General features: G+C 40.0%; 2 protein-coding genes across 5 annotated transcripts in view; one reads left to right on the top strand and one right to left on the bottom strand.

Moving 5' to 3' along the window:
- Nucleotides 1-1,608, bottom strand: part of LOC308319569 (solute carrier family 2, facilitated glucose transporter member 9-like) — a gene marked incomplete at both ends in the record, with an annotated part of 7,585 nt that extends 5,977 nt beyond the window's left edge. The window contains 2 exons of the mRNA XM_080769671.1: nt 113-214; nt 1,525-1,608. Coding sequence (XP_080625797.1) covers nt 113-214; nt 1,525-1,608 — 186 coding nt within the window. The remainder of the gene's footprint in view (nt 1-112; nt 215-1,524) is intronic.
- mcoln2 (mucolipin TRP cation channel 2) overlaps nt 1-24,401 on the top strand; it is a 26,761-nt gene extending 2,360 nt beyond the window's left edge. For 2 of the 4 annotated variants that reach the window (XM_080769711.1, XM_080769712.1), the window contains 15 exons: nt 380-485; nt 795-951; nt 6,542-6,701; nt 7,101-7,274; nt 8,038-8,194; nt 9,596-9,674; nt 9,770-9,866; nt 10,396-10,495; nt 10,846-10,958; nt 12,891-13,040; nt 14,292-14,393; nt 15,771-15,893; nt 18,243-18,449; nt 19,263-19,396; nt 23,769-24,401. In XM_080769711.1, the coding sequence (XP_080625837.1) occupies nt 6,549-6,701; nt 7,101-7,274; nt 8,038-8,194; nt 9,596-9,674; nt 9,770-9,866; nt 10,396-10,495; nt 10,846-10,958; nt 12,891-13,040; nt 14,292-14,393; nt 15,771-15,893; nt 18,243-18,449; nt 19,263-19,396; nt 23,769-23,805 (1,626 nt within the window). In that variant the 5' untranslated portion in view covers nt 380-485; nt 795-951; nt 6,542-6,548 and the 3' untranslated portion in view covers nt 23,806-24,401. Of the gene's footprint in view, nt 1-379; nt 486-794; nt 952-4,050; nt 4,159-5,814; nt 5,935-6,541; nt 6,702-7,100; nt 7,275-8,037; nt 8,195-9,595; nt 9,675-9,769; nt 9,867-10,395; nt 10,496-10,845; nt 10,959-12,890; nt 13,041-14,291; nt 14,394-15,770; nt 15,894-18,242; nt 18,450-19,262; nt 19,397-23,768 lie in introns of those variants that run through there. The other 2 variants (XM_080769710.1, XM_080769709.1) reach the window with 2 other exon arrangements.

Genomic DNA, 24,401 nt, shown 5'->3' with positions numbered 1-24,401 from the left:
AGTTTAAAAACATTTGGTTTGCCCCTCAGTATTTATACAATTATTTAACCTTATGCTTATTGTTAGCTTATCATACAGAGCGGATAGGGGAATTATTTCATGGCTGACTCACAGGAGCAGCAGCGTTGACCACAGAGAGATTATATCCATAGAGAAAAGATGAGCCCAGAGCACTGAAGAACGCTGCACTCACTAGACACAGTGTGACACGTTGCTGTGGGACCAAAACACATGTTAGGATGCGTATACACTGATTTGACACACACATTACACACACAATCGCTCTCTCTCTCTCTCTCTCTCTCTCTCTCTCTCTCTCTCTCTCTCTCTCTCTCTCTCTCTCTCTCTCTCTCTCTCTCTCTCTCTCTCTCCTGTATAGGTGCAAGAGAAGCCAAGGCATTTGGACTACAGTTGAACTGATTTTCTGTATCTGTAGACCATTTCACACGTTTCAGATGTGACCTTACAGCACATGCCATTTGCAGGTGATACATGTGACTCTGGCTGATTGAATGATAATCTTCCAACTTGTTGCAACCATTTGAGATATATTTCCCTATAATTTTATGAAATGGTTAATAATAATAATAATAATAAATCTGTGCTTTTTACAGTTACACATATTAATTTACGTTCCAGCTGGGGTCTTGCTTACGGGTTGTATCATGTGTTTTTATGTCTTTAGTATTAGTTTTGGTTTACTTTTGATAAACCAAATAATTATGCCTAAAGTTTGCCAGAGCTCAGTTATGCTAAATACATAAATGTGGTCTGTTTGCATACCTTGTCAACAGGATAGTATTTATTCGATGAGTTTGCATTGTATTGTTGGCGCTGGGAGACCAGTGGCGTACGCTGTGTGCACGCTGGGGCGAAGCATGGCGCCTCTGAAGAAGAGGACCAGTGATGGATCGACCACTGCAGCATACTCTCAAGTTCTCCTGACACCAGGTGAGGAGAAAGCGTCCTGAGCTGACAAGAGAAGACCAGATGCTATTAGGCTACTTTTCTTTTCAAAGATTCCCACCAAAAAAGATATATATATTATTTTGCCAATACATTTAGAACTTGGTCAAGCCGAACAATCAATTTGTAATTAGGCCACAGGAAGCATAGATGTTGAACATATCTAGCCTATGTTACTAATACTAATTCCATCGTTATAGACATGAAGTTAATTCACTCTTGGGTGCCCTTTTATTTTTATTTTATTTTCCAGCCTGTGTTTAAATCCATACACAGGATAGTGAACTTCATGACAAATGTGTAAAATCACAAAATAAATAAGACATGCACAAGCACAGGAAAATAAATAACAGAAATCTCAAATCTTAGTTACATTTGAACAATATATTATACAGAGATACTTTCTCAGTCCCCAGTGAGAAATGAACAAAATCCCCAAAATCTATAATTACAACCCAGTCATATCAAGTCCACATGACTTGTGTTGCATAGTTATAAGGTTTGTTGTCAATCCTATCCAATATATAATCTAACGCAGATATGAAATGGTCCATCAACCTTTCCTGGATCTTCTAGGGAGTCATCTGTTATCTGACTGTCGTCTGTGCTGTCCGTTAGCTGCCTCTCCTCTCGTCCGCTCATCCTTAGTTTTCAGTGTGCTGCAATGAGAGAGAGAGAAACTGGCATTTCTCACACAGAAAAACCTGTTTCTGATGTACAGGATTTGACTGTAGGGACAATATTCCTGTATAACCTTTATTAATGTTGCCATCTATTGCTGTGATTTCATTTTAAGGCAGTAAGCTAAGTATTTGTTGCATTTCCCAAAAATGTCATTTAATTCTTGTTTACAATAACCTTGCCTCTTGGGCCTATAACTCAATCCATGTTCAAAATTCTCAATTCTATTCTAATTTTAAAACAAACTATTTGGTATATTCACAATGCAGAAAACAAAGTCACAAATATAGGATACTTATCAATCAAAATCCTACCTTTTTTGTCTTATTCCGTGTTGAAATCTCAATGGGCATAAGTGAAGAAAGTTTTGAGCAGATCTAAGTAAAGTGCGGAGTCTTCCACAGCAGAGGTACATTGATGCTCTGGGCCGTGATGCTTCATGGTTCAGAACCTTATTTCCCATGTTCTGAAGTTCACACGCGTGATAACACGCTGTAATTCCATGGCATGCGGTAAAAGATAATGTCATGGTTTTCAAACATCTTGACCTATATGTTCTCTATCTTACAGACAATAGTCTACTCTACCTATTACATCTCCTCAGGGATAATTTACCTATATTACAGTATATTATTGTTTATATACTGTAATTGTAACTATTGAATGTTGTTCTATAGGCACTGCAATGCACTGGTGATGTGATCAGATCTTGTTTGTATCAGTTGTTATCTCTGCAGTTTAGTCAACGCTTGTCCCTCCCATGCGTACCCTCTAGCACTGCTACCAACACCCACTAGTTGGCCTGACAGTTTCACCAGGAAACTGCAACATAATTGCAGTACAATGATGCTAAAAGGATAACACAATGTTTCCATTGTGGTCCTGTGTAATCAATTAATCAATTCATTTGGCCTAATATTATGGCATTCTCTTCTTTTTTTTCTTGGCATTTTATAATTCATTTAGATATGAAAATGTAGAGAGACATGCAGGAAACCGAGTGCAGAGAGAGATTGAGACATGTTGGATCCAGTCCTCCTTATGACTCACAAGGAGCATGGTCAGTGAACTGGCTGAGTCAGCAGGACACTTGATATAACATTCCAAAAACAGTCCAATTCAATTGTTCACTTAAAAATGTAAGGCTTTAGAATTTTAAGGATATATGAATCAATCAACAAATCAGACACAAGCACAAACACATATGGCCACATTTATGGGAGTAGATATTTATGGTGATGGTGATATGAGGGGCCTATGGGGTTTGACTGGTGTATTTGTGCCATTATTCCATTGATGCACTAGAGCCATCTAGAGGTGAAGTTAAGGTTTAACAATAAAATAAAAGTTTTGGGACATTTGTATGCAAGTGATCACCACCCAGTGGTTTTAGGACAGCTAAATGCGGACCACAGTGCAAATATGTCTTATGGTTTATGACTGTTTGTTTTATCTTGCACAGAGATGGGCGGGGTCGGATTTGACCATGGCTGGGCCCGGGGCCATTCAGAGAGCATTTATCATTTACAAGAAACTTGTTGCAACTGCAAGACATTGTTGCGAGCCACCTCTGTGGCTTTCTTTGGGTTCCTCCGACACAGTCAAGTAGATCTTCAAACACATTTATTGTCGAAAGTGGGCAAGATGTTACATGCCAGAGCAGATGGACATGTTGACATGACATCTCTTGAGTGTGTGTGAGAATGACGCACTAATGCACAACAGGTCACACCCAGCTCAGAGTCCAGTTAGTTTGGATTTGCACCAGTTGGGGCTGCTTCACGCATCACCCACAACACACAACTAAATTAATTTAAAAATATTGTCCTCTTGTCATGGTACTTTTTTCTAGCTGTCTTATTTGTCTTGTGGTATATTTGATTGGATGAATAATAAACATTCTATTCTAATTATATTACTGTAAATGCTATCAAGTCTGATTTAGCAATTCTTTTATAAACTATTCAAAAAAAGCTATATAACAATTGACATATTCACTAGTAGATATACTGTATAGTCAAGTCATACTGTATTGAGTGTATTCATACATTAACTGGTGTCATACTCTGAATACAACGCTATGCTTCTATTGTATGTTAAAAAGACACAGTGCATAACTGTGTCTAATTTGCTCTTGACCTTGATTCTCACCTGTCCATGTGTGTCACTGCTTTGCTGCTATGAAACTTGAATTCCCCACCGGGGATCAATAACGGTTTATCTTATCTTATTGGGGACTACTGTAGCTGGAAGCCTCCTGAGGATGGAAGATTACTATAGCGTGTTATGACAACAAAGAGACTATTGTCTGTGACAGAAACAGGAACGCCCAGCTCCAATGCTAAATTGAGAAACCCCACTGAGGATTATGCTGCCTTAACTTCAACAATTGCTCCAGGTATGGAAAGACGTACACAATATTCTAGTCTATTTACAACACAGAAGGAAACCTTGAACTGGAAGGTTTTGAACCATGATGAGCCAAGGTGAGAATCTGGGTGAAAGAAATTGGTGAGTCCCTCTACACTCCTGTGCTTTGGAAAAAATACTTAACCATATGTGTCTTAATACTTAAACTTACTGTTAAAGTCAGTGGTTGTCAAAATGGGTTCCAGGGACCCTCAGGTTTACTTGAGGCGGTACTGTACAAATGGAACCAAATTGATTCTATACAGGACCATTTGTTACATTTACACATTTGTACACTCTCAGAGTTTGGGAGTCTAAAACGTTTTACCACTGGTTTAGGTTATTACTGGGCGACTCATTGCCATTTCTGTGAGAAAGCATATACAGTAGGGGACAGGGGTAGACCTACGATTATGAGTGTACCCCGATTCTTAAAAGCAACAATAAAACACTGAAAATATTCCATTACCAAGTCCTACATTAATATTATTACTATATGCTTTACTTGTAGTCCACTCCTTTTCACTCTAAATCTCTGACAAAATCTTATTTAGATAGGCCTAAATGTATACGTTGCATAATAAAAGGGCTGTACAATGGACTGTGTTGATGCGGCTGGGGGTCTCCCCATCTCTCCGTCTCCAATAGGCTACATTTTAAGGTGGGGTTACACATTTCAGAGAGATTGTTTATCCTGTATCCTGTTATTCCTGTTATCCTGTGTGCGTTCTCTCTCTCGAGTCCTGATTGGATGAATTTGGGAATGGGAACTCAACTCAACTGAAAATATATGTTTTGTTTACTAAAGAGATGGGGAACCCACTGGCTGTTACAGAACACTCCTTGGCCTAAATTCGGCCATATCCACTTAGCCGTTTTTAGGCCAAGGAGTGTTATTTGTGCAAAACTAATGCTTGGAATGGATTCAGAATCATGAAAACGTCCTAGTTTGACATGTCACATGCTACTTAAAGTATGATGACATTTTGCCTTATAGGTCTATTGGTTGTCTATGGTGTGGTATACAAAAATTGCGATGTTTCCGGAAGAGCAGACCTCTCATACTGTGGACCTTAATGACCAAGTGAATAGAAAAAACACAAATAAAAAGTATGTCATGACATCACAGGTTAATCCTTAACCGTTGAGCTTTTGGGCCTGTGGCTCCCCGGCTAAAGGCTGTGATTGGACCCTTAAAAAAATGAGAATGAAACATATTGAAGAAAGAAAGAAACATATTTTATTATTAATAATAATAACAATAAGAAAGAAACATTGTATTATTATTATTAATAATAATAATAATAGTAATAATAATACTTAGTTATATTATTATTATTGATTATTTAAATTGTAAATCAAAGTCTGAAGTGAGTGGTGCTGTGCTGTACTGTACTGTACTGTACTGTACTGTACAAGCCCACCTCCCTGGTCTGTGTGTGTCTGTGTCTGTGTGTTAGGCTGTGCAACAGTGACACTTGGTGGTGAACAAACGCTATGTTCGCGCTCGGACAGCAGGGACACAGCCAGCCCACACACACACCACTCAAAAATATATCCTGGATCGACGAAAGTAAAAGTAGAAGTTGTGTGTGCGTGGAACCCACCATAGAATATTAAAAGGGAACCAACCCACTATCTTGGGAGCTTCATATTTGCACCGCCTGAAAGTAATTTCCTGATTGGCTCATTGGAACGTTGCGTGTTCACACTTTCACAGGCAGTCCATGGACCTTACGCACCAGCTGCGGCTGCTAAACTGTACTGTACTGTACTGTAACTGATTATTAGCTTATAATCGTATGAAAATATACTCTCTGTCATATTTAATACAATGGAATTGCTGGTTCGATACCTAGACAGGAGCGACTCAATTGGGTAAGACATTTTATTCTTCCGTGAATGTTGACTGCATGCGCTAATAAATTGACCTAATATTAAAATACTTTTTTGATATACCGGTAGGTCTATATTCCCCTCATATTTAAAAACAGCCTAAACTTTTGACGTTTTCATATATGCTGAGCTACAGTGAGAGTTCTGGTACGATCGACTTGAGCAAATATTTTTAGTTCCACGCACTAACCTTGGACCTGCGGTTACATGAATGCAGTCAGTGTGTACATACTCAGTCAGCACATGGACTTCTTCTTGTCAAAGGCTAATTTATTGTAGGCCCACTGCACAGGAAACACATCTGGTGTTGAAATACATTCTAATAAACGGATCATTATTATGGATGGTTTCACTTCTCTCACGTTGGTGCTGAATGTGCTGTAATTCATAGAACGTACAGCATGTCAAAAAAACACTACAAGAAGGCTGCAGTGTTTATATTGAACTGAACTCAAGAAAACACAGCACCAGTTTGGAACAAGTTGTTCTTCCGTATTTTCTTTTCTTTATCTAGGCTCCTGCATTAAAGTGTGTGTGTGTGTGTGTGTGTGTGTGTGTGTGTGTTTTATTGTTTAACCTTTGTGTTTAGCTCTACAATGACTCAAGACATTGGCCCAATGAAAGAAGCCACCCTGAGAGATGACCTAAAATACTACTTTATGAGTCCCTGTGAAAAGTACAAGGCCAGAGGACAAAAACCCTGGAAACTGGGAGTGCAAATTCTGAAAATTGTTATGATCACCACACAAGTAAGCAAGACCATTTGTAGTCTCAAACAGTAGCCTAGGCATTGTTGAAGACTTTACATGAATAATAATCTGTGTCAGCGCAGCCTATAACAAATTATTTCACTCCAATGTCAGCTTTAAAAATAGGATAAGGACAACATTAACTTCAACGTTCCACATCTAAAGGATTAATTGATACAGTATTATTTAAATAATGAATGATTAAGAATACATCAATGCTCACTCAAAAACACGCTTGCCACAAGGTAGGCTATTCCTAAACGTAACCTTCAGTCAAACTAACTGCTGTGGGCAAGTGTGTTTTGGGGCGAGTGTTTCGGTCTGATCTAAATATTTGATCTCTGTTGTGTGTGTGTGTGTGTGTGTGTGTGTGTGTTTTTTTTTTTTTTTTAATTACAGCTCATCCTGTTTGGCCTCAACAACCAGCTGGTTGTGTCATACAAGGAAGAGAACGCCGTGGCCCTCAAGAACCTCTTTCTGAAGGACTACAGTGGCGTTGATGAGGATGACTACTGCGTGTCTGTCTACAGCCAACAACGCGTCTACGACAGTCTCTATTATGTCATGGACCAGGCAAGTCCATCACGAGACGTACCCCCACCATTGGCACACACACACACACACACACACACACACACACACACACACACACTCCCACACTCTTTCTTCCTCTTTTATGGGAAACTAAACATCTACCCCCGTTCCGAACGGGAATCACCTTCTGTCTTGTTTGCTTTCTGTTATCATTATGTTCCATAATAACCCCAGTCTAATCAGTTCATCCTCCTCTTTCCCAGGATTTTGAGCTTTGTATTTGTTGCACTTATTGCATAACTGCCTTTTGAAGTTCGGTACACAGCAAATTCCAGCATGTTATGTACTTTAAAGATTCTGTACAATCCATTAGTTGTATATCCATTGTCTACATCTCACGATGGATATATTGCAACAATGTCCAAAACTACAATATGATGGCAGCACATCTAGTGTCCAACAATCCAGAATGTATTAATTAAAATAATTCCTGTATTTTAGCGTTAACTGTAGAGCCATACAGTAAGGAAAGCTATGCACAAAATATTAATACTTACCTACACACAAGATTGTGTCAAAATGTTAATCTATAACGTTAATCTATAATGAAAGCCTTGACTGGGAGCTTTTGCAATGTCTATTATTTAAATCCACTGTTGGTCGTGCACCTACCGTCCAGCGGATGTGCCAGTTTTCTTTTTTCTTGTGTGTGTGTGTTTGACATGATAATAGATTCTTTCCGTCTTTATGAGAAGTCATCCGTGAATGTTGTGTTTTTACCTGTGTCTTCCATTGCTTACAGTACAGCCAGCTGGGTCGTCTGACTGTGGGCCCGATCAGCTATGCTGAGGATGAGGAGGGGAGATTTCTTCCTCTTGTCATCTGTAAGCAGTTCTACAAGAGAGGCAGCGTAGAGCCATCTGATGAGACCTATGACATTGATGCCCAGCTGGAGAAGGGTGAGGGAAAACAGCAGTGTTTGTTTTCATTCTGTACTGTACACTATTCATAGTTGCATTAAGATTGCTGGACAATTTGTTGCCATTTTTCTTCAATACGCATTATATGAAAGTGTTTAGTTAATGAATTACTTCGATTTATTAAAAAAACTCTTTGTGCTAGTATTGATATACAGTGTGTAAAAAACACATACTGTATATGGAATTAGAATATGCTGTATAAACATACATGATGCTGTATATTCAAGACTTACTTATGCAGACTGACTGAACTGATACAGAAGCTAAATCCATAACATGCCACCATTACAACCAATCCACAGTATAACACAAGAGTCAAAACAACAACAGCTAAGCAGACTCATAATTGAACCACTTGAACCCTAGCATCTCTATTCTGGAGCTAATAATCTGGGGGAAATTGCAGATCTACAAGCTCACAACTCCTCAACGCGTAGTGGGCTAACTGAGCTTGTAGATCACTGACACTGAAATACTAGAGGATCTAGTATAGAGTTTGGGGGTATAGGGTTTAAAAAATATTGTATTGAGAGGTGAGAACACTGTCTCCTATGCACAGCCATGTGTGACTCTGCAGCTGTTCATCGTTATGCAGATTGTTTTTAAAATAAGATGTTTTTTTTAATCTGTTTAGATTTGTATTATCGTGAGAACGATGGCTTCCATTCTCGCATTGCAACTTTTCAGGAATGGAAAGCCTGCAGTTTCTATTAGCTTGGATTCCCCATTTTCCCAGGGTTTCTGAACTGCCGACAGCCCTACCATGAGACACTTTTAGTAGTGAGGACCAGTTATATGAAGATAGGTTGAAATATGTGGTGAAGTGGTCCTTTAACTAAAGAATTGGGATTAAGTGGAGAAACTGCTTTAATGTACAACTATAAAATCACAAGGTCTGAAACAGTTGAGCCCTAAAAATGACAGATTCTAGCAATTAAAGAAAAAAAGAAAAAAATCTATTCTAGACCGCTGTTTCCCAACAGTGGTCTCGAGTCCCATTTTATTTTCCTACATTTAAAAAAAGTCACACCTGTGTGAACTGAGTGGTGCATAAGGGGTCAATAGGTCTTACTCTAAACAGACATAGGCACAGACAGACGGACACAGGGACACAGCCATGTAAAGGAGCGGTGTGGAGTGTGGACCGCTCAAAATAATGAATAATACAAATATTTTTTAAATGGATAAAATGTTAAAGAATTGTATACTTTTTAAAACAAAAATACATCTAAGAAATGCCATAAATAATTATAAAAAGTAGTGGAAAAAGCTGTTTTAACTAGTTTGCGTCCCGGGCAAATGTAATGTCTCTTTTGGGTCTCAACCTGAAGTTTGGGAACCACTGATCTAGATCTGGACCATTTGATTTCTTCCTCACAGCTTGTATGTCATTCAACCCAAAGACTGTGAACCAATGGAGAAACCAGAATTCATCGTTTTTTGATCTGGACTTTTATAGGTACACTATAATTCCATCAGTACACACAGTCAAATCCTTTCTTATTAACACCAGCTATGTCATTATTCACTGACATGTCCTTCCTCGTCATTCAGGCTTGTGGATGTCGAAATAACGTTTCAACTGAAAGGAATTAACTTGCAGACAGTTCGTTCGCGGGAGTTACCCGACTGCTTCTCCTTCCACGTCACGGTACGGTTCAAACATTCACACATTGTGTTTGTCTAGAAAATAGCAGGAACACCTGCTTACTGTATTTCATGAAATAGACTAACCAAGAGACATCCTGGTTAAAGTAATGATCCTTTATTGAGACTTTGAGACGGAAGACACCTTCAGTTGTGCAAATAAAGCAACAATAAATACATACACAGTAAAACAGACAGTGGTTATACGCAAAAGGGTATGCGTAAATAAATTTAATTACGCAAATGGGTCCATTTACACTAGGAGTTTCACTTTGTGCTCTTGATAATTTGTACACTACACAACTGTAAATGTACATTATATTTTCATAATCATTTTGCTGAATCAAATGTATTGTCACAACAAAGGTTTACAGGTGTAAAATAGTGGGTGAAATTATTTGTTATTTCCACAAGAGAAAGGGAGTGGTAATGCAATCAATAAAAACAAACAAATGATCATATTTACACATAGTAGAAGTCACATTATTTCCTTTGTTCAGTCAACTTAAAACACGTTTCCCTTCTACCTATAGATAACATTTGACAATCGGTGTCACAGTGGAATGGTGAAAATCTCCCTTGATATAGACTCCATAAGCAGTGCATGCAGAGACTGGAAGATATCAGGGATAGGTAAAGTGTGTGTGTGTGTGTGTGTGTGTGTGTGTGTGTGTGTGTGTGTGTGTGTGTGTGTGTGTGTGTGTGTGTGTGTGTGATTATAATTGTCTTTGTGAATATTGCTACTTGTGTTGTCTTCTGCCCAATGCAGATGAGAAATAATTATTGACTCATAACTGTGTGGTTCTTTCAGTCTAAACATAAAAAGGGCAGTGAGCTGAAACAGAGCTGAGTCTGTTGAGACACTGCACACTGTTATTGAGGCGTTGTCTCACCAGCATATGGTTATCAGTAATGGGAGAGAGTTACGTTATGTAAGAGATTGGAGAAAAAAAAAGAAACCTCTTGCCCCAACTCTGTTGCAGCCCAGAAGAACACTCACTACCTCCTGGTGTTCGATGGTTTCATTATTCTGGTGTGCATTACGTCAGCCATTCTCTGCACGCGCTCCATTGTCCTGGCTGTCAGATTACTCCAGGTGGGTGGTCTTTACCTGTCTGTTTGTAATAACCATCATTCATACAAATGTGCCATATTATTTGTTTACAAAATGTAATGTTGAAAGTAACATTACATTTTGTTTGACTCTGTTCCACAGATAAATGCGAGGCGTTGTGAGCTTGTAGTTTGGCTATTTTCACAAACTTTTCCTCCCCCCCAAAAAAATTATATAATATCTCCTCTGGCCTATTGGTCTGGCCTCTTGAGCTATATTGTTTGCACCAGAGACAGTGGCCTTGTGGTTAGAGTGTCCGCCCTGAAACTGGGAGGTCGGGGTTCGATCCCCGGCCTGGGTTATACCCATTACCCAATGCCTCCCTGCTTGGCACTCAGCATCAATGGGTGTGATCGGGAGGTCAAATCAACTACGGTAATCAAATGATTCCCGAGCGCCGCACAGCTGCGCTCACCGATCCAAGAGATGGGTCAAATGCGGAGAACAAATTTCACTGCGGTAACGTGTGCGACGCATTGTGCGACTTTGACTTTTGACTGTGATAGTCATACAAATGTCTGTTTTTATGATGATGATGACTAGGGTGACCTGTTGTACCCGTGGTCAGTGTATTTAAGGCAGAACCCAGATTACAGTATCCTATATGGCCAGTCATTGACATCATGCAATATCAGAGAAAATTCAAAATCATTTTGCGATCTTTCAATAATGTTCAGAAATGGCACATGTACAAGGCAAGCTTGCAGCAAGTGACGGGACGTGAGCTTGTACATCTGCTATATTTCAGTACCCAACATTTAAATGGATAAAGGGGTTAAAATGATTGTGATTCTGCTGGGGACCCCCTGTTACCTCCTCAAGGCCCCAGGGGGTCCCCCAGACCTCAGATAACCAATGTGCTATGCAATACATGTTTTACCCGTTGTCTGTGTGCTTGTGCAGTACCAAGTATCATAGTAGGCCTACTGGTTGGCCAGTCTTTGACATCCTACCATGCCTTCAATCACGTCATATTGATGACATCAGGGATCGCCTAAAAGACACAAACCCTGTTCAGACTTGCTTGAAATGAGCAATTTATTGGTATATTTGTGTGTGTATGTGGGATAGTGCGGTGATTTTGTATTATAGTATACCGTATTTGGCTTTGGCAAAATGGCAACATGCTTCCTAGTCAAATGTCTTGCTTTTGATATGGAGCACTATACGGGTACGATCATGACAGTGGGCCATGAAGGTGTTTACATAAGAAATGTTAGTTCTATGAACAGACTGTTGTTATCAACAAGATGCTTCATAAATGCAACGCTGGCGCGAGTGAACTGCTTTATATTTGATTATGTGGCTCTGGTCTGGTCTCTGAACGTTGCATTCCACATAAATACAATATAGTATAGAGGGTATGCGCATGCATAAAGTGAATGGGAAGTCGAGTGGAAAAGTGAGTTTAACGTTGCTTAACATCGTCAATCGTATAGGACTTTTCTGTTTGGATGTATGGGCTGTCATGGCCAGAAAGTAGTGTTTTGCCACTCAGTAGGCACGTTGGCACGTTCCCGCATAACTTCCGGGTATGATGATGATGTCACGAGCATACCCTCTATATTGTATACAATACTATATGTATTGTCCTTCCCACAGTTGGCCTGGGGTTTGAATCTGACCCGAGGCTCTTCATGCATGTCACCCCTGAGTTACAGTAACCAGAGGTAGCTCGGGTTCACACTATTACAGTATATCTTATATAGTTTATTAGGCTGATATCTTATCGCTAGCTGATATGCCTCAAATGTATCAAGCGGTTACTACACATTCATGTACACTGTGTGTGCCAAGTAGATATTAACTCTTCCAATAATTTATTATCTTATTCAATGAGCTTAATGATTTATTTATTTTTTACAGCGATTGAATTGTATCAATGTCATGAATGGATGTATGAATTAATTGCAGAGATTCTCCAGATTCCTCAATGAGAACTACAATCGTAAAGTGTGTGAAGATGACCAGAGGGAGTTCTTAAATTGCTGGTACCTGCTGATCATTTTCAGTGACCTCTTGGCCATCGTGGGATCCATCTTGAAAATGGAAATACAAGCAAAGGTACCAATCACTCCATTGACTGTATTCACTCTTATGTCATACTTAGCCGACGGGAAACCCCACCCTGCCCCGAAAACTAACATTTACTGGAAAGCAAACCATTTTGTGGTCTCTTTCATTCTGCTTCATCCATAGCTTTTAACCCATTTTGACCTGAGATCAGATTCTAAAAATGTCTTCTAAATCCTGACCCTTCGATTCTTCAAAAATAGCAGACCTACAAGCTCGTAGCGCGGCACTCGGTGCAATTGCAATGCGAAAATGGAAGCCATCGTTCTCACGATAATGAAAATCTAAACATTTTTGTAAAAAAGATCTTGTTTAAAAAGAATCTGCCTAATGATGATGTCACTGGTGGACGGGTTTCTGAACTGCCCACAGCCCTCCTATGAGACACAGACTGAGTAGAAAGAAATCGTGCCATTTTATCATGATTATTAGTGAGGACCTATTATATGAAGAATATAGGTTGAAAAGTGGTGAAGTGGTCCTTTAAACAGCTCGTCAGCAGCTAATGGACTTTGGAGCAAGAGGCCTGAATGGAGACATTGTGTAAAAAGGAAGATGTTTACTTTAACCTGAGTGTGACTTCTCTGACCATGCTTTATAACCCTTGTGTTAAGCATTTACCATAAATGTGACAAAAAAGGAAATTAACTCCCTACTCATATATGCACTCTCCCCTGACAGAAGCGTTTGAATTCTATGAAGGAAGCCATTGTGTCAGTCTATATGCTCAAGGTTGTGATTAGAGGTGCAACTGGCAATTATTCAAATAATACTCAAATCGTTCTTTTAGTTGTCATTTATTCCCCGTTGAGACATTGTTTTTGGCACTGAACTGTCATATCAGGTTCAATTTTTTTATTGTAGATTATATTAGTTCAGAGAGTTCAAGTTGATTGATCAGCCTAAATCTACTTAAATATTCATATACATAAACTGTTGAAACAAAGGGTATTTTGCTATAATCAGGGTAAGTAAGAACAAACTGGAGGTCTCTGTGAATTCTCTCCCACTTTGTGATTCTTTTTTCTTTTTATGTCACAAAATCCCCAGCAGAGCTTGCACTTAATTTTAAAAATAATTGTGTACTTGAATGAACTTGGTTGTGAAGGAACTTGTCTTTTATGTTTTCTTTTGATTGGGTAGTTTCATTGTCTGTTTTTAACCTGAGATACTGATGCTAAAAGTAAACATCCATGTGTTGGTCATAAAGACTGTTCTATTCCCCGCTGTCCTCCCTTACAGAGTCTTACCAGCTATGACGTGTGTAGCATCTTCCTTGGAACATCTACATTGATGGTGTGGGTTGGTGTCATCCGGTACCTGGGTTATTTCGAAAAGTACAATGTAAGTCCATCTACCTTTTTATGTTGATATAAGGAAATGGGGAAAGTTAATTACAGTATAATCATAATACTTGTATACTATATATATATATATATACTATATACTATATTTGTATATCTTTCTGAAAACGACAAAAATGATGGAACTAGTACAAAAACAAATTTCACCCACATCTTTATACTTAAACCTGTGATGTGATAATTAATTTGGTTTGATTCTGAAATTGTAACTTACAGGTGTTAAACACAATTCTACTGCATTGGAGGCTTGTATTTTTGTTATGCACTATTGGATTACCTATGAACCTATCGTAGCCACTTGATTTTATTTTATTTTATTTGATATATTCAAGATACAGTTCAAAAAGAGCAGTACAGAATTTTCAGGATCGCACAAAAAGTCAAAGACTTAATTTCATTGTGGTCCAAATAAATAAATACAGCATATGGTATACTGTACATGCGTTCACTAAAATCACAATAATGGACATTACAACGACATCATAGATAACTAAACAAAACAATAAATACATAATAAATAGATAAATACAGCACTATTCTAGCTTGCCCATCAGCCCGTTTTGGCTGATGGGACTGGGCAAATTCCCTTGGGATTTTGTTCCAGTCCTCCACCCCCGTATATTTAAATGAACTTCTGCCTACCTTATTTTTTAGGTTTGGTAGTTTAAGATCAGCTACACTCGCCCTTGTATTCAAGCTATGGGACTCGTCGACATACGGAAAGTAACCTTTAAAATATGTTGGGCATTTTTCCTTTAAGATTTTATAGACCATAATGAATAGACTGTACTGCTAGGCCATGGACCCCCGATTGATTATTTAAAAAATTAATATCTGATCTACACTGTAAAATGCTCCAAAGCTATGAATAGTTTAACTATGGACCCACTAGAACCGCCTCAAGGGCCCCTCTTTCACCGGAGTTGAACCAGTTCTGTCTTTTTGGTTTTTTCTCACCTAATTTTGAACCAAATGAATTGGTTCAGATACCTAAAAGTTGGTTCGGATTTGGAACCCAAAAATACTACTTCTTGCCCTGAAGGGGGAACCAAAGTGGGCATGTCACTATTCAGGTTGGAAGATACAGATGTGATATAATTTAAACCATCGTAAAAAAATAAAGAACTAGAACTAAAGTTATTTAGGTGGAAAAGGGGCCAAGTATCCCTGGGGGTCCTTGCATAGACCACATGTTGAGAACCACTGGTCTACACCCTCCCCAGGACAACCGTGGTGGTTAGCAACAGGGACCAAGTACTGTAGTGTAGTGCATATTTCAAGTGGAATTAGAACTGGCTTAACTTCAATGAAATGTCAGGGTCCTGTCATCCTTGTAATAGTCCCTGTGCTGCTCTAGGTTCTGCTCCTGACCATGAAAGCAGCCTTTCCTAAGGTGCTGCGCTTCTGCTGCTGTGCTGGTATGATCTACTTGGGCTACACCTTCTGTGGCTGGATCGTCCTGGGACCGTACCATGAGAAGGTAACTTACTGGCACTGTTCATTCTAATCTCACACCGTGACGCATTATTTTCTAATAGCTGTATATATTGAGTTGAAGTGGTTCAACTGATTTATGACGCTATATTAACTAATTTAGCTTAACTCATTTAGCTGGGGACCCCTTAAAACCCCCTCAAGGACCCCTGAAGGTCCCCGGACCCCACTTTGAGAATCACTGCTTTAGCTGATGTCATGAGAGCGAAAGTATGTTTAAATTGCTCAGATCACTAGCATTTATAAGCAACCTAAAGAGAGTATCTACGAATGCTACATAGTCTGTAACTATGCGTCCTGAAAGTCGTGAATGGAAGCTGTGATCTGTTTTGTCCTTTCCATTCACGGAAATATAAAGATCTTTGAAATATATTTGTACATTTCCATTACTGCTAAGCTGCAAATTAGATAGGCTTCGACTCATTTGATTTACAGAAAGATTTATTTACATGACTGCAAATGTGAAAAGTGCTTTAGACTGTGCGTTTTATTTTCAGCGCTTCCGAAACACAGAAGGATTTGAAAATGGTGTGAGCCAACAGTCTTGTCTCACGAGACTACTGTACACACAATGATTAAGACAACCTTGAACCTTTAGTCAGATCATAGCTATAAAAGTATAGATGGGTTGTAAGAGTCCAACTTCCATGCTCACAATCAACAACTTACTGTAGTTGGAGGACCTGGATGACATTTATTGCTATGAAAACCATAACCATAGCATCTTCATATCGAACAATTGCGCAAAACAAAGGCCTGCTGTAGATTCACTACTGTACATAGTGTTGCTATGAAGGTAAATGTCTAGCCTACACTGTACAAAAACGTACTGTGTATGTTACCTGTTCTGGCCTGCAATGAATTGTACTTGTGTGATTGTGTGTTCGAATGGAAAGGTATAAGCTGAGAAACCAGTTGAACTAAATGAATGAAAATTGTCTAGTAATTGTCTTGACAATCTTTAGCCACCGTGGGGCAGTGTTTGTGCATGTTGACTGTACAATTGCAGTCTCTTGAATCTCTAGAACAGGCTGACCACCCTCTCTGAATCCCTAAAAAGCTAAATGTCAGGAGGAAAGTATGTTGGTGTTTTATCTGTCTTTGCTTGTTAAGATAAATTATTTACGGAAGTCCAGAATGCAAGTGGTAGTCCAAACAAGGCTGTACTGGTCACGGAAACAGATTTTAGCCAGATTGACTGCACTGTACCGTGAGATGTGACTGCTCAGTGGCCGACCAGAGTTTTAAGATAACATTTAAAATGATTATCTAAACACATAAGTGACTAATTTTGTCTGATACCAGTTTATTAAAAAAAACATGATGCATGGACATTCATATGAAAGTTATGATGACGAGTGTAAACACTGATTGTATCTTACACACATTTTGCATTTGTAAATTGTGCTCACTTTAGACACGTAAACATTAGACAGCTGCACATGAGGGTTAAGGGAAGATTACTGTATCAGAAATTATTAAGTGAGCTTGCTTCTGAATTCTACAACTGGATAAACTGTCCTAAATATCATATAAAATAATGTAAATGACCTCGAGAAAAGTTTAATGAATTTCATAATTGCATTATATCAACATACAGTACATGTATATACAGTACATGCAGTACAGCTGACATAATTTAAATTGCCTGGGCCCCGAGCCAGGCCACACGCTGCATCAAGTAGTACAAACTATCCAGTTTGGTACTGGATAGCGTACTGGATCTTAACACTACAGTCTGTCCTGTGGTGGTCACGACACAATTATTCTGTGGTGAATCGGGGAGTCCCTTGTAAAGTGAGCTCTTCCAAAGGGAATGTTTCCAGCTGTGTGTGTGTGTGTGTGTGTGTGTGTGTGTGTGTGTGTGTGTGTGTGTTTATTGACGGGGATAAACAGAGGATGTTCCTGGGCTTGCCATCCCACACGTCCTCCATACCGTCTGAGCGGGATGTTGTGTTTAGATCTTTATCATCGTCACGATCTGGGTTTTGGTTCTGCCTCTCTCTCGCCCCCGTCCCCCCTCCTTCTCCAAAATAATGTAGGCATTTTTTTGCTCTTAACCCAGACTGAGCGACTTATAATAAGCAAGGTTAACACAAGGTTATACGGCAAATGCATAGAAATGGTCATCTAGGATCATAGGTACCTGCCATCTGTCTACATAACATGTTATTTAAATGACATATGTTTCTTTCTCGACCTCCCTCTCTCCTTCATTTCATTTTCTTTCTTTTCTTACCATCTCCATCTGTCTTCCTTTGCCTCTCCCACCACCTCTCTTTTCTCTTCCATCCATCCATCCATCCATCTTCATCCACCCACCCCTCGCTCCCAGTTTGAGGGCCTGAGCCGCGTGGCGGAGTGCCTGTTCTCTCTGGTGAATGGTGACGACATGTTTACCACCTTCGCCCAGCTGAAGGACAAGAACACGTTGGTGTGGGTCTTCAGTCGTGTGTACCTCTACTCCTTCATATCCCTCTTCATCTACATGGTGCTGTCGCTCTTCATTGCAATCATCACTGACGCTTACGAGACCATCAAGGTACTTGTATGTGAGTTTGAGTGTCCGTAGTCGGCAGAGGCAGTGTTAGTCATCAGGGACTTTAAGCAACGACGGCTACGGCAGTCGGCTCCGGCAACCGGAAATGGATCAGTGCATCGATACATAAACCTGCTTGCCGTCGCAGCCCTTTCTGCTACGGCAGAACCAACACTTATACACGTAGTGTCTACAACGCCATGTCATAACCATGTTTATTGAAATTATAGCTGTCATACATTTACACCGATCACCTCTCATCACCTCTCTTATGCTGTGTAATGTGTTGGCATGCTCTGAATGAAGAAATAAGTTAAGTATTTTTAGGTTTTAGGGAAATCATTTTGTTTTCTATTGGTGTAAGTTGTTTGTTTTTTTATTTTTTTATATTAAGATTTGTATATTTTAAAGAGGGGCGGACAGTAAGTTGACAGGGGTCAGCAGTAGGTTGCGTGCTCTGCTCGCGCACAAGTAGGCCATTTATGGCCAACTTGTGCGCAGCAGACCTACAACCTCAATGCATTGTGAGCTCGTAGAAGGGTTATTTTCGGCAAGATTTGGTGTAGAGGGAAATACTTGCTGACCTAGTGTAGAGCCCTGGGGGACTCCGGTCAACTAAGTATATAGTGTTTTAAGGGGTTAATTGACACCAGTGAGTATCCTTTCTACTATGTTAAGTGTAGACATGAAGACGAGTCTAGACTCATCTCCATTATCTATCTCGGAATTGGGGGTTGACATTTGGTTTTGCCCAGTTAATTTTATTTCATTATGCTTTTAAATGTTGTTGTTTTTTTCTCCACCTTTTGCTGACAGAATTACCAGCTGAATGGATTCCCAATGACAGACCTGCAGAAGTTCCTTTTAGAGCAGAAAGACTTTCCTGTTGCAGAGGAGGGCAGCCAGACAGACATCAATGTGGGATACTCAACATTCTGTTGTTGCAGAAGGTATGGTGCTGTTATAGCAATCTTATGATAACGCTACATTTCTTAGTTTACATTAAAGAATAAAATCTGGTGCCCCGAAAGCCCTGAGCTTGTTTACACATTAAACTTTTGGAGCTTAATGTATTCTTTTACATTAAGTTTACAATTAAGTTTACACCTGGAAGCTGTCCAGGGCAATCACAGTCCAAATCACAGTTTGGAAATTGAGCTGGCCTGCAGCAGGAGATGGGTATATAAAGCCTTGCTCAAGGGCACAGCATTTTTTTGGGGGGACGGGACGGCAGGACATTATACAGATATTTTATGTCCAGACTATCCCAGGTGGTCTGGTCTGGGGATCCCAGGTGGTCTGTGGATCCAAACCACAAACTTTCAACTCACAACCCTGCTTCTTTAGGTTACTGTATTTGTACAGTAACAGGTAACAGCAATGTAAAGTTGCACTGTAGCAATGTTAGTGATAGAGATACATTTTCTATTAAGCTGTCTACTAAGAAAAGAGTTGAGGTGGTTGCACACTGGGCGAGTTTTCCGGAAAACCCGACGGAAAAACGCCACAAAAAATCTGAAAAACGCAGCCAGTGTGCAGGGACCTTTACAGTATATATATTGATGACAAAACACCCAACACGCACAACTGTGATGCTAGCCATCATTTAAATTACTCACCTTTCGCATAGTTGTGCAAGAGGCTGCTACACCGTGAGTAAATTCCTTACTTTAGCCTTGTTATCATGGTGTGGAATGTTTGAACACATTTTCCTTGATAAAATCCCATATACTGGCTACTGATTTAAAGTGAGTACAAGCTGGTGTATGTTTTTTTTTTTTTGTGGCTTTCGACTTTATTTTATATTTTTCATGGAGGGACAGACAGTAGGTCTGACAGGAAATGGGGAGAGAGATGGGGGGGGCACCACATGCAGTAAAGGCCGTCGGGATCGGGAGTCAACCCGCTGCACACTGCCAGACTGGATTACCAGCCAAGGTGCCTGGACCGCTGAGCCTCGGCCCAGGCCAAGCTGTTGTATGTTAATTATTATTATTATTAATGTGTTTTCCTGTCCCTGTCCAACAACATCACCACATACAAGGGTAACACAGTGGTATGTACACATTACACATCAGTATTTTTCCACAGTGTCAAACTCACTTTGCTTAATTGACAACTGATCGTTTAATTTGCCTCCCTCCTTCCTCCACACAGACGTACACATAAACGCGTGCGCTGCATTTCACTGCGCGTCCGTCCCCCTCTGCTCATTCTTTTTCTATGAGTCAATCTGTTTCATCAGTGGGCAGCAGATCACAGTACAGTGGAGTTTCCTCCGCGCCGTGGTTTGGCCAGGCCCTATGTGGTCTGAGAGCAATGAAATTAGCGGTGGCAGCTATGCAGGCACACCCAGTGATGGGCTGATTACAGAGAGACTGAGGCTGTGCGCTGGGAAGAGAGTAGCCTACCCTCTCTCCCTCCCTATCCCTGCTTGCCTCCCTCCCGTTTGGTCCCTCTGTCTGTGCAGGCTCCCACATAAACTGGCCATGACTGGGACTGAGGCTCAAATGAGCTAGAAAACATTTTGTGCTTTGTGGAGTCACGGGCATTGTTTGCAACATGCTTACCAGTGGTCTTTTTTGATGACATGAAGTTCACTGTCACACTCACTCTAGATTTATGCTCAGACGTATATCAATCTACTCTTTGTGACTCTTTCTGTGAACTGGGGTACGATTATTGAATGATATAGGTGCCGTTTCACCACAGTTATCACAGAAAAGAAATACATATATACAGCTCTTCTTCTCTGCCTTGTTTATGCTCCCATTTTAATAATGAAAAGGTTTGTGCCCGTCTTATGACAAAAGAAAAAATGTTGTCTGTGCCCAAATTTAATGGACCATACTTGGAGCAAGTCGATGTCAATAGTTAAATAAAATGGTGCATTTATATAGCGCCTTTATCCAAGGCGCTTTACATAGATTGTGCATTACATTCACCCATTCACACACCGATGGCGGCAGAAACAATGCAAGGCGCCACCAACCAGCACATCAGGAGCAATTAGGGGTTCAGAGTCTTGCTCAAGGACACTTCGACAATGCCTCTGGGGGAGCCCACGTTCAGGCCGGCGAGCTTGCGGTTACCTTCCGGCCACTCTACCCCTAAGCCACCGCCGCCCCATAGTTGCGGTTAGGGGTTGCACTGGCGAGCTTGTAGATCAGCTATTTGTAGCCGAAGTATAAAATGATGCTGAAGTGGTTCAATGGAGTTGTAAGACCTTATTAGTTTTGAATTACATCTGAGGTCTTTCTTGTGTGATCAGAGACCTTGATCAGATGATCGCTGTTCTGCTTCCAATCTGAAGCCAAATAGGTTCCTGCAGCTAGACTACTTTTCCTTCTTGGCTGTCAATGTGTTTCGGAAAATGTGTTCTCAGTTACAGGGCCATTATGTAATAACTGTGTAAAGCAAATATCTCAATTGGATTTTCCTCTGTCCTGGAGATTAACTTAAAATGACTTGTGGCTTTTTCAGGCCAAAGCGACTTCTTCGCAATAGACTTGCAGTCTTCAAGTTTCACAGACTTAGCAAATGCAGTAATTTGTCATTGTTTTTTGTCCCGGTCATGTTACATTTCCTGAAAGTATTTCACTTACTGAGCACCCTCAAATGTGATCAACATTACTGTTAAGTCAACATGTTAATGTGATTCACTGAAATTGAATCTACATGCAATTAGCTACTTCCTACTGTGGTCTCCTTCCATTGTAGTGCTTTCACTTATCGTTAAAAAAAAAACTAATTGAAGGTTAGGTTTCACAGAAGACTCACCATGCTGTTGGGTTTAATACGTCGTCGATTGCACAATGTGTCGCATTGCGACATGTTGTGAGCTATTTTCAAAGTATAAAACACGTTTAGAGGGGTAAAACTAATTTTCCGTTAAATAATAATTGTCTGTTGTGTATGACCAGTTGTTCCAGTTTGTGATATTTGTGACATATTGTAAATGTAGTGGACTTGACAGAGGCAAAGAAAACGGATTGTTAAACAGTGCTTTTACACTGTACTTGAAGGCAACATGTAAATACAGTGTAGGCCCCATGGTTGTTTAGGAAAATGTCTAATGTATATGTTGGAGCTTTTTGAGAGAATTGGTTAGGTTTGGCTTCCAGAGAGTGATTTGAAGGAACCTCAGACATCCTACATCCTGTTTGAAAACGGATCCGCTCATCATGGCGTACATTCACATCCCTAAACAGCTACAGTGATTTGTGGAACGGAGAGTATAAAACTTGGTTTACCATAGTTGAGTTGTAGTTTAGAGTGAATCCACCCAAACAGCACAAAAATGTGGTTATATGGCAGATTCTAAAAGTTGATGGCAGTTGTGTGAGTATGAAGAAAGTTAAACTAAAAACTAAAATAATAATAATGATAATAAAAGAGAGGGGGGAGGGGGAAAGAATGCATGGTCGGACAGCTTACAATGACTAACAACCTCAGTCATATCTTAATGTAAACCAGGCACGTACGTACACTTACAGTTCAACTCAAAAGCAAAAATGAGAACGTGTGCAAGAACGCTGTGACAAGGCTATCATTTTCAAAGTACTTGCTGCTGGGAACTATTCTATGGCATACACACACGGCTACCATGCAGAACTTTTATTATTATTATTAATTATTCTATGGCATACACACACAGCTACCATGCAGAACTTTTCCAGCTCCACATATATGTTTTTCTCAGCCCTTTTTTTACACAATACTTGTACAATAAGTGCCGGATTGAATTGCTGTCAATTATGTGCCCTTTTAAACACAATTTGTAATACTGGTTCAGCATTGCCCAGGGAAATGGTAGAGACTGTGGTTGTTCTGGATAGATTCTAGGGGTGACTTAGGGGTGTTTTTTAACCACATGAACCCTAGCATCCCCATTCTGGGGGCAAACATCCTGCAAAAAAGTAGCAGATCTGCAAGCTTACAACGCATCGCTTGCGAGCCTAAACTCTGTCCCTAGGGATAAGGACAGAGTTTAGGGACCCAGGCCGGTGCCATATTATTGCTCCGACAACCCATTGGTCTGACTGGCCCCATTACTAACCCTATCTCTAAACCTAACATGTCGAATCATGGGCAGTCCCCCCTTCCCGGTCAAAAGTATAATGTTTTAACTGTGGAAATGTGAAGCAGAGTGTTACTGAGAAAGATAATGCTCAGGCAACCTTATCGAGAAATTCATTTATGTCAAAATTATTTGTCTGAAATTGGTCATTCCCCTGAAACATTTGCTATATAAATGTCTTATATTTATTATAAAATCCAAGTGCTGTAACTACATTAAATGTTCTTGAATTACGTTGTCAGAGTACCGGAAAATGACGACATCATTCTCATCAGCTGACAGCAGCCTGAAGATGGGCCAGAGGAGATGGTCAGGAGCGTGGGATTCTGAGAACAGGGATTCACACATTTAGGACTCCAGAATTCCGAAGGGGATGAAGATCAAAGAACTCAATGGAAAAAAATATTGGATTTTAGATGTTAATGGTCCCTGGGAAGAGTGTGTTGCTCTGTGTGGGAATGCATAGTTCAACACGAAATGCCTATGAGAGACGTTTGCTTCTCCATCTTAACAAAGCTGCTGCTTAAAAGCTGGGACTCGGAACGAGACAAAAAGGTTCCAAATGATGCCGGGTTTTAAATGATGGAATGGATTTCAGGGATCGTGAGCCTATTTCTAGGCATGCACATGGAGAGAAGAGTTGAGGCTAATTTGTACTGTAGTGCTTGTTGAAAATAACAACAATAATAGCTTGACAATCAGCCATTGACTCATTTTAGACGAGCGATGCCATCGCCAAGGAGTATAAATTAGGCAGCCATAAAGTGAGATTCTGATGTACTTCATGCAAATCCAATGTTTCTCAATTGAGTGTTAGACACGAAGCAAATGCCATGCACAACTATGCAAGATCATAAATAACGAAATATAATTTA

This window comes from Protomyctophum bolini (genome assembly GCF_963924005.1).
Source record: "Protomyctophum bolini genome assembly, chromosome: 8".
Lineage (NCBI taxonomy): Eukaryota > Metazoa > Chordata > Actinopteri > Myctophiformes > Myctophidae > Protomyctophum > Protomyctophum bolini.
This window is presented reverse-complemented; position numbering and strand designations above follow the sequence as displayed.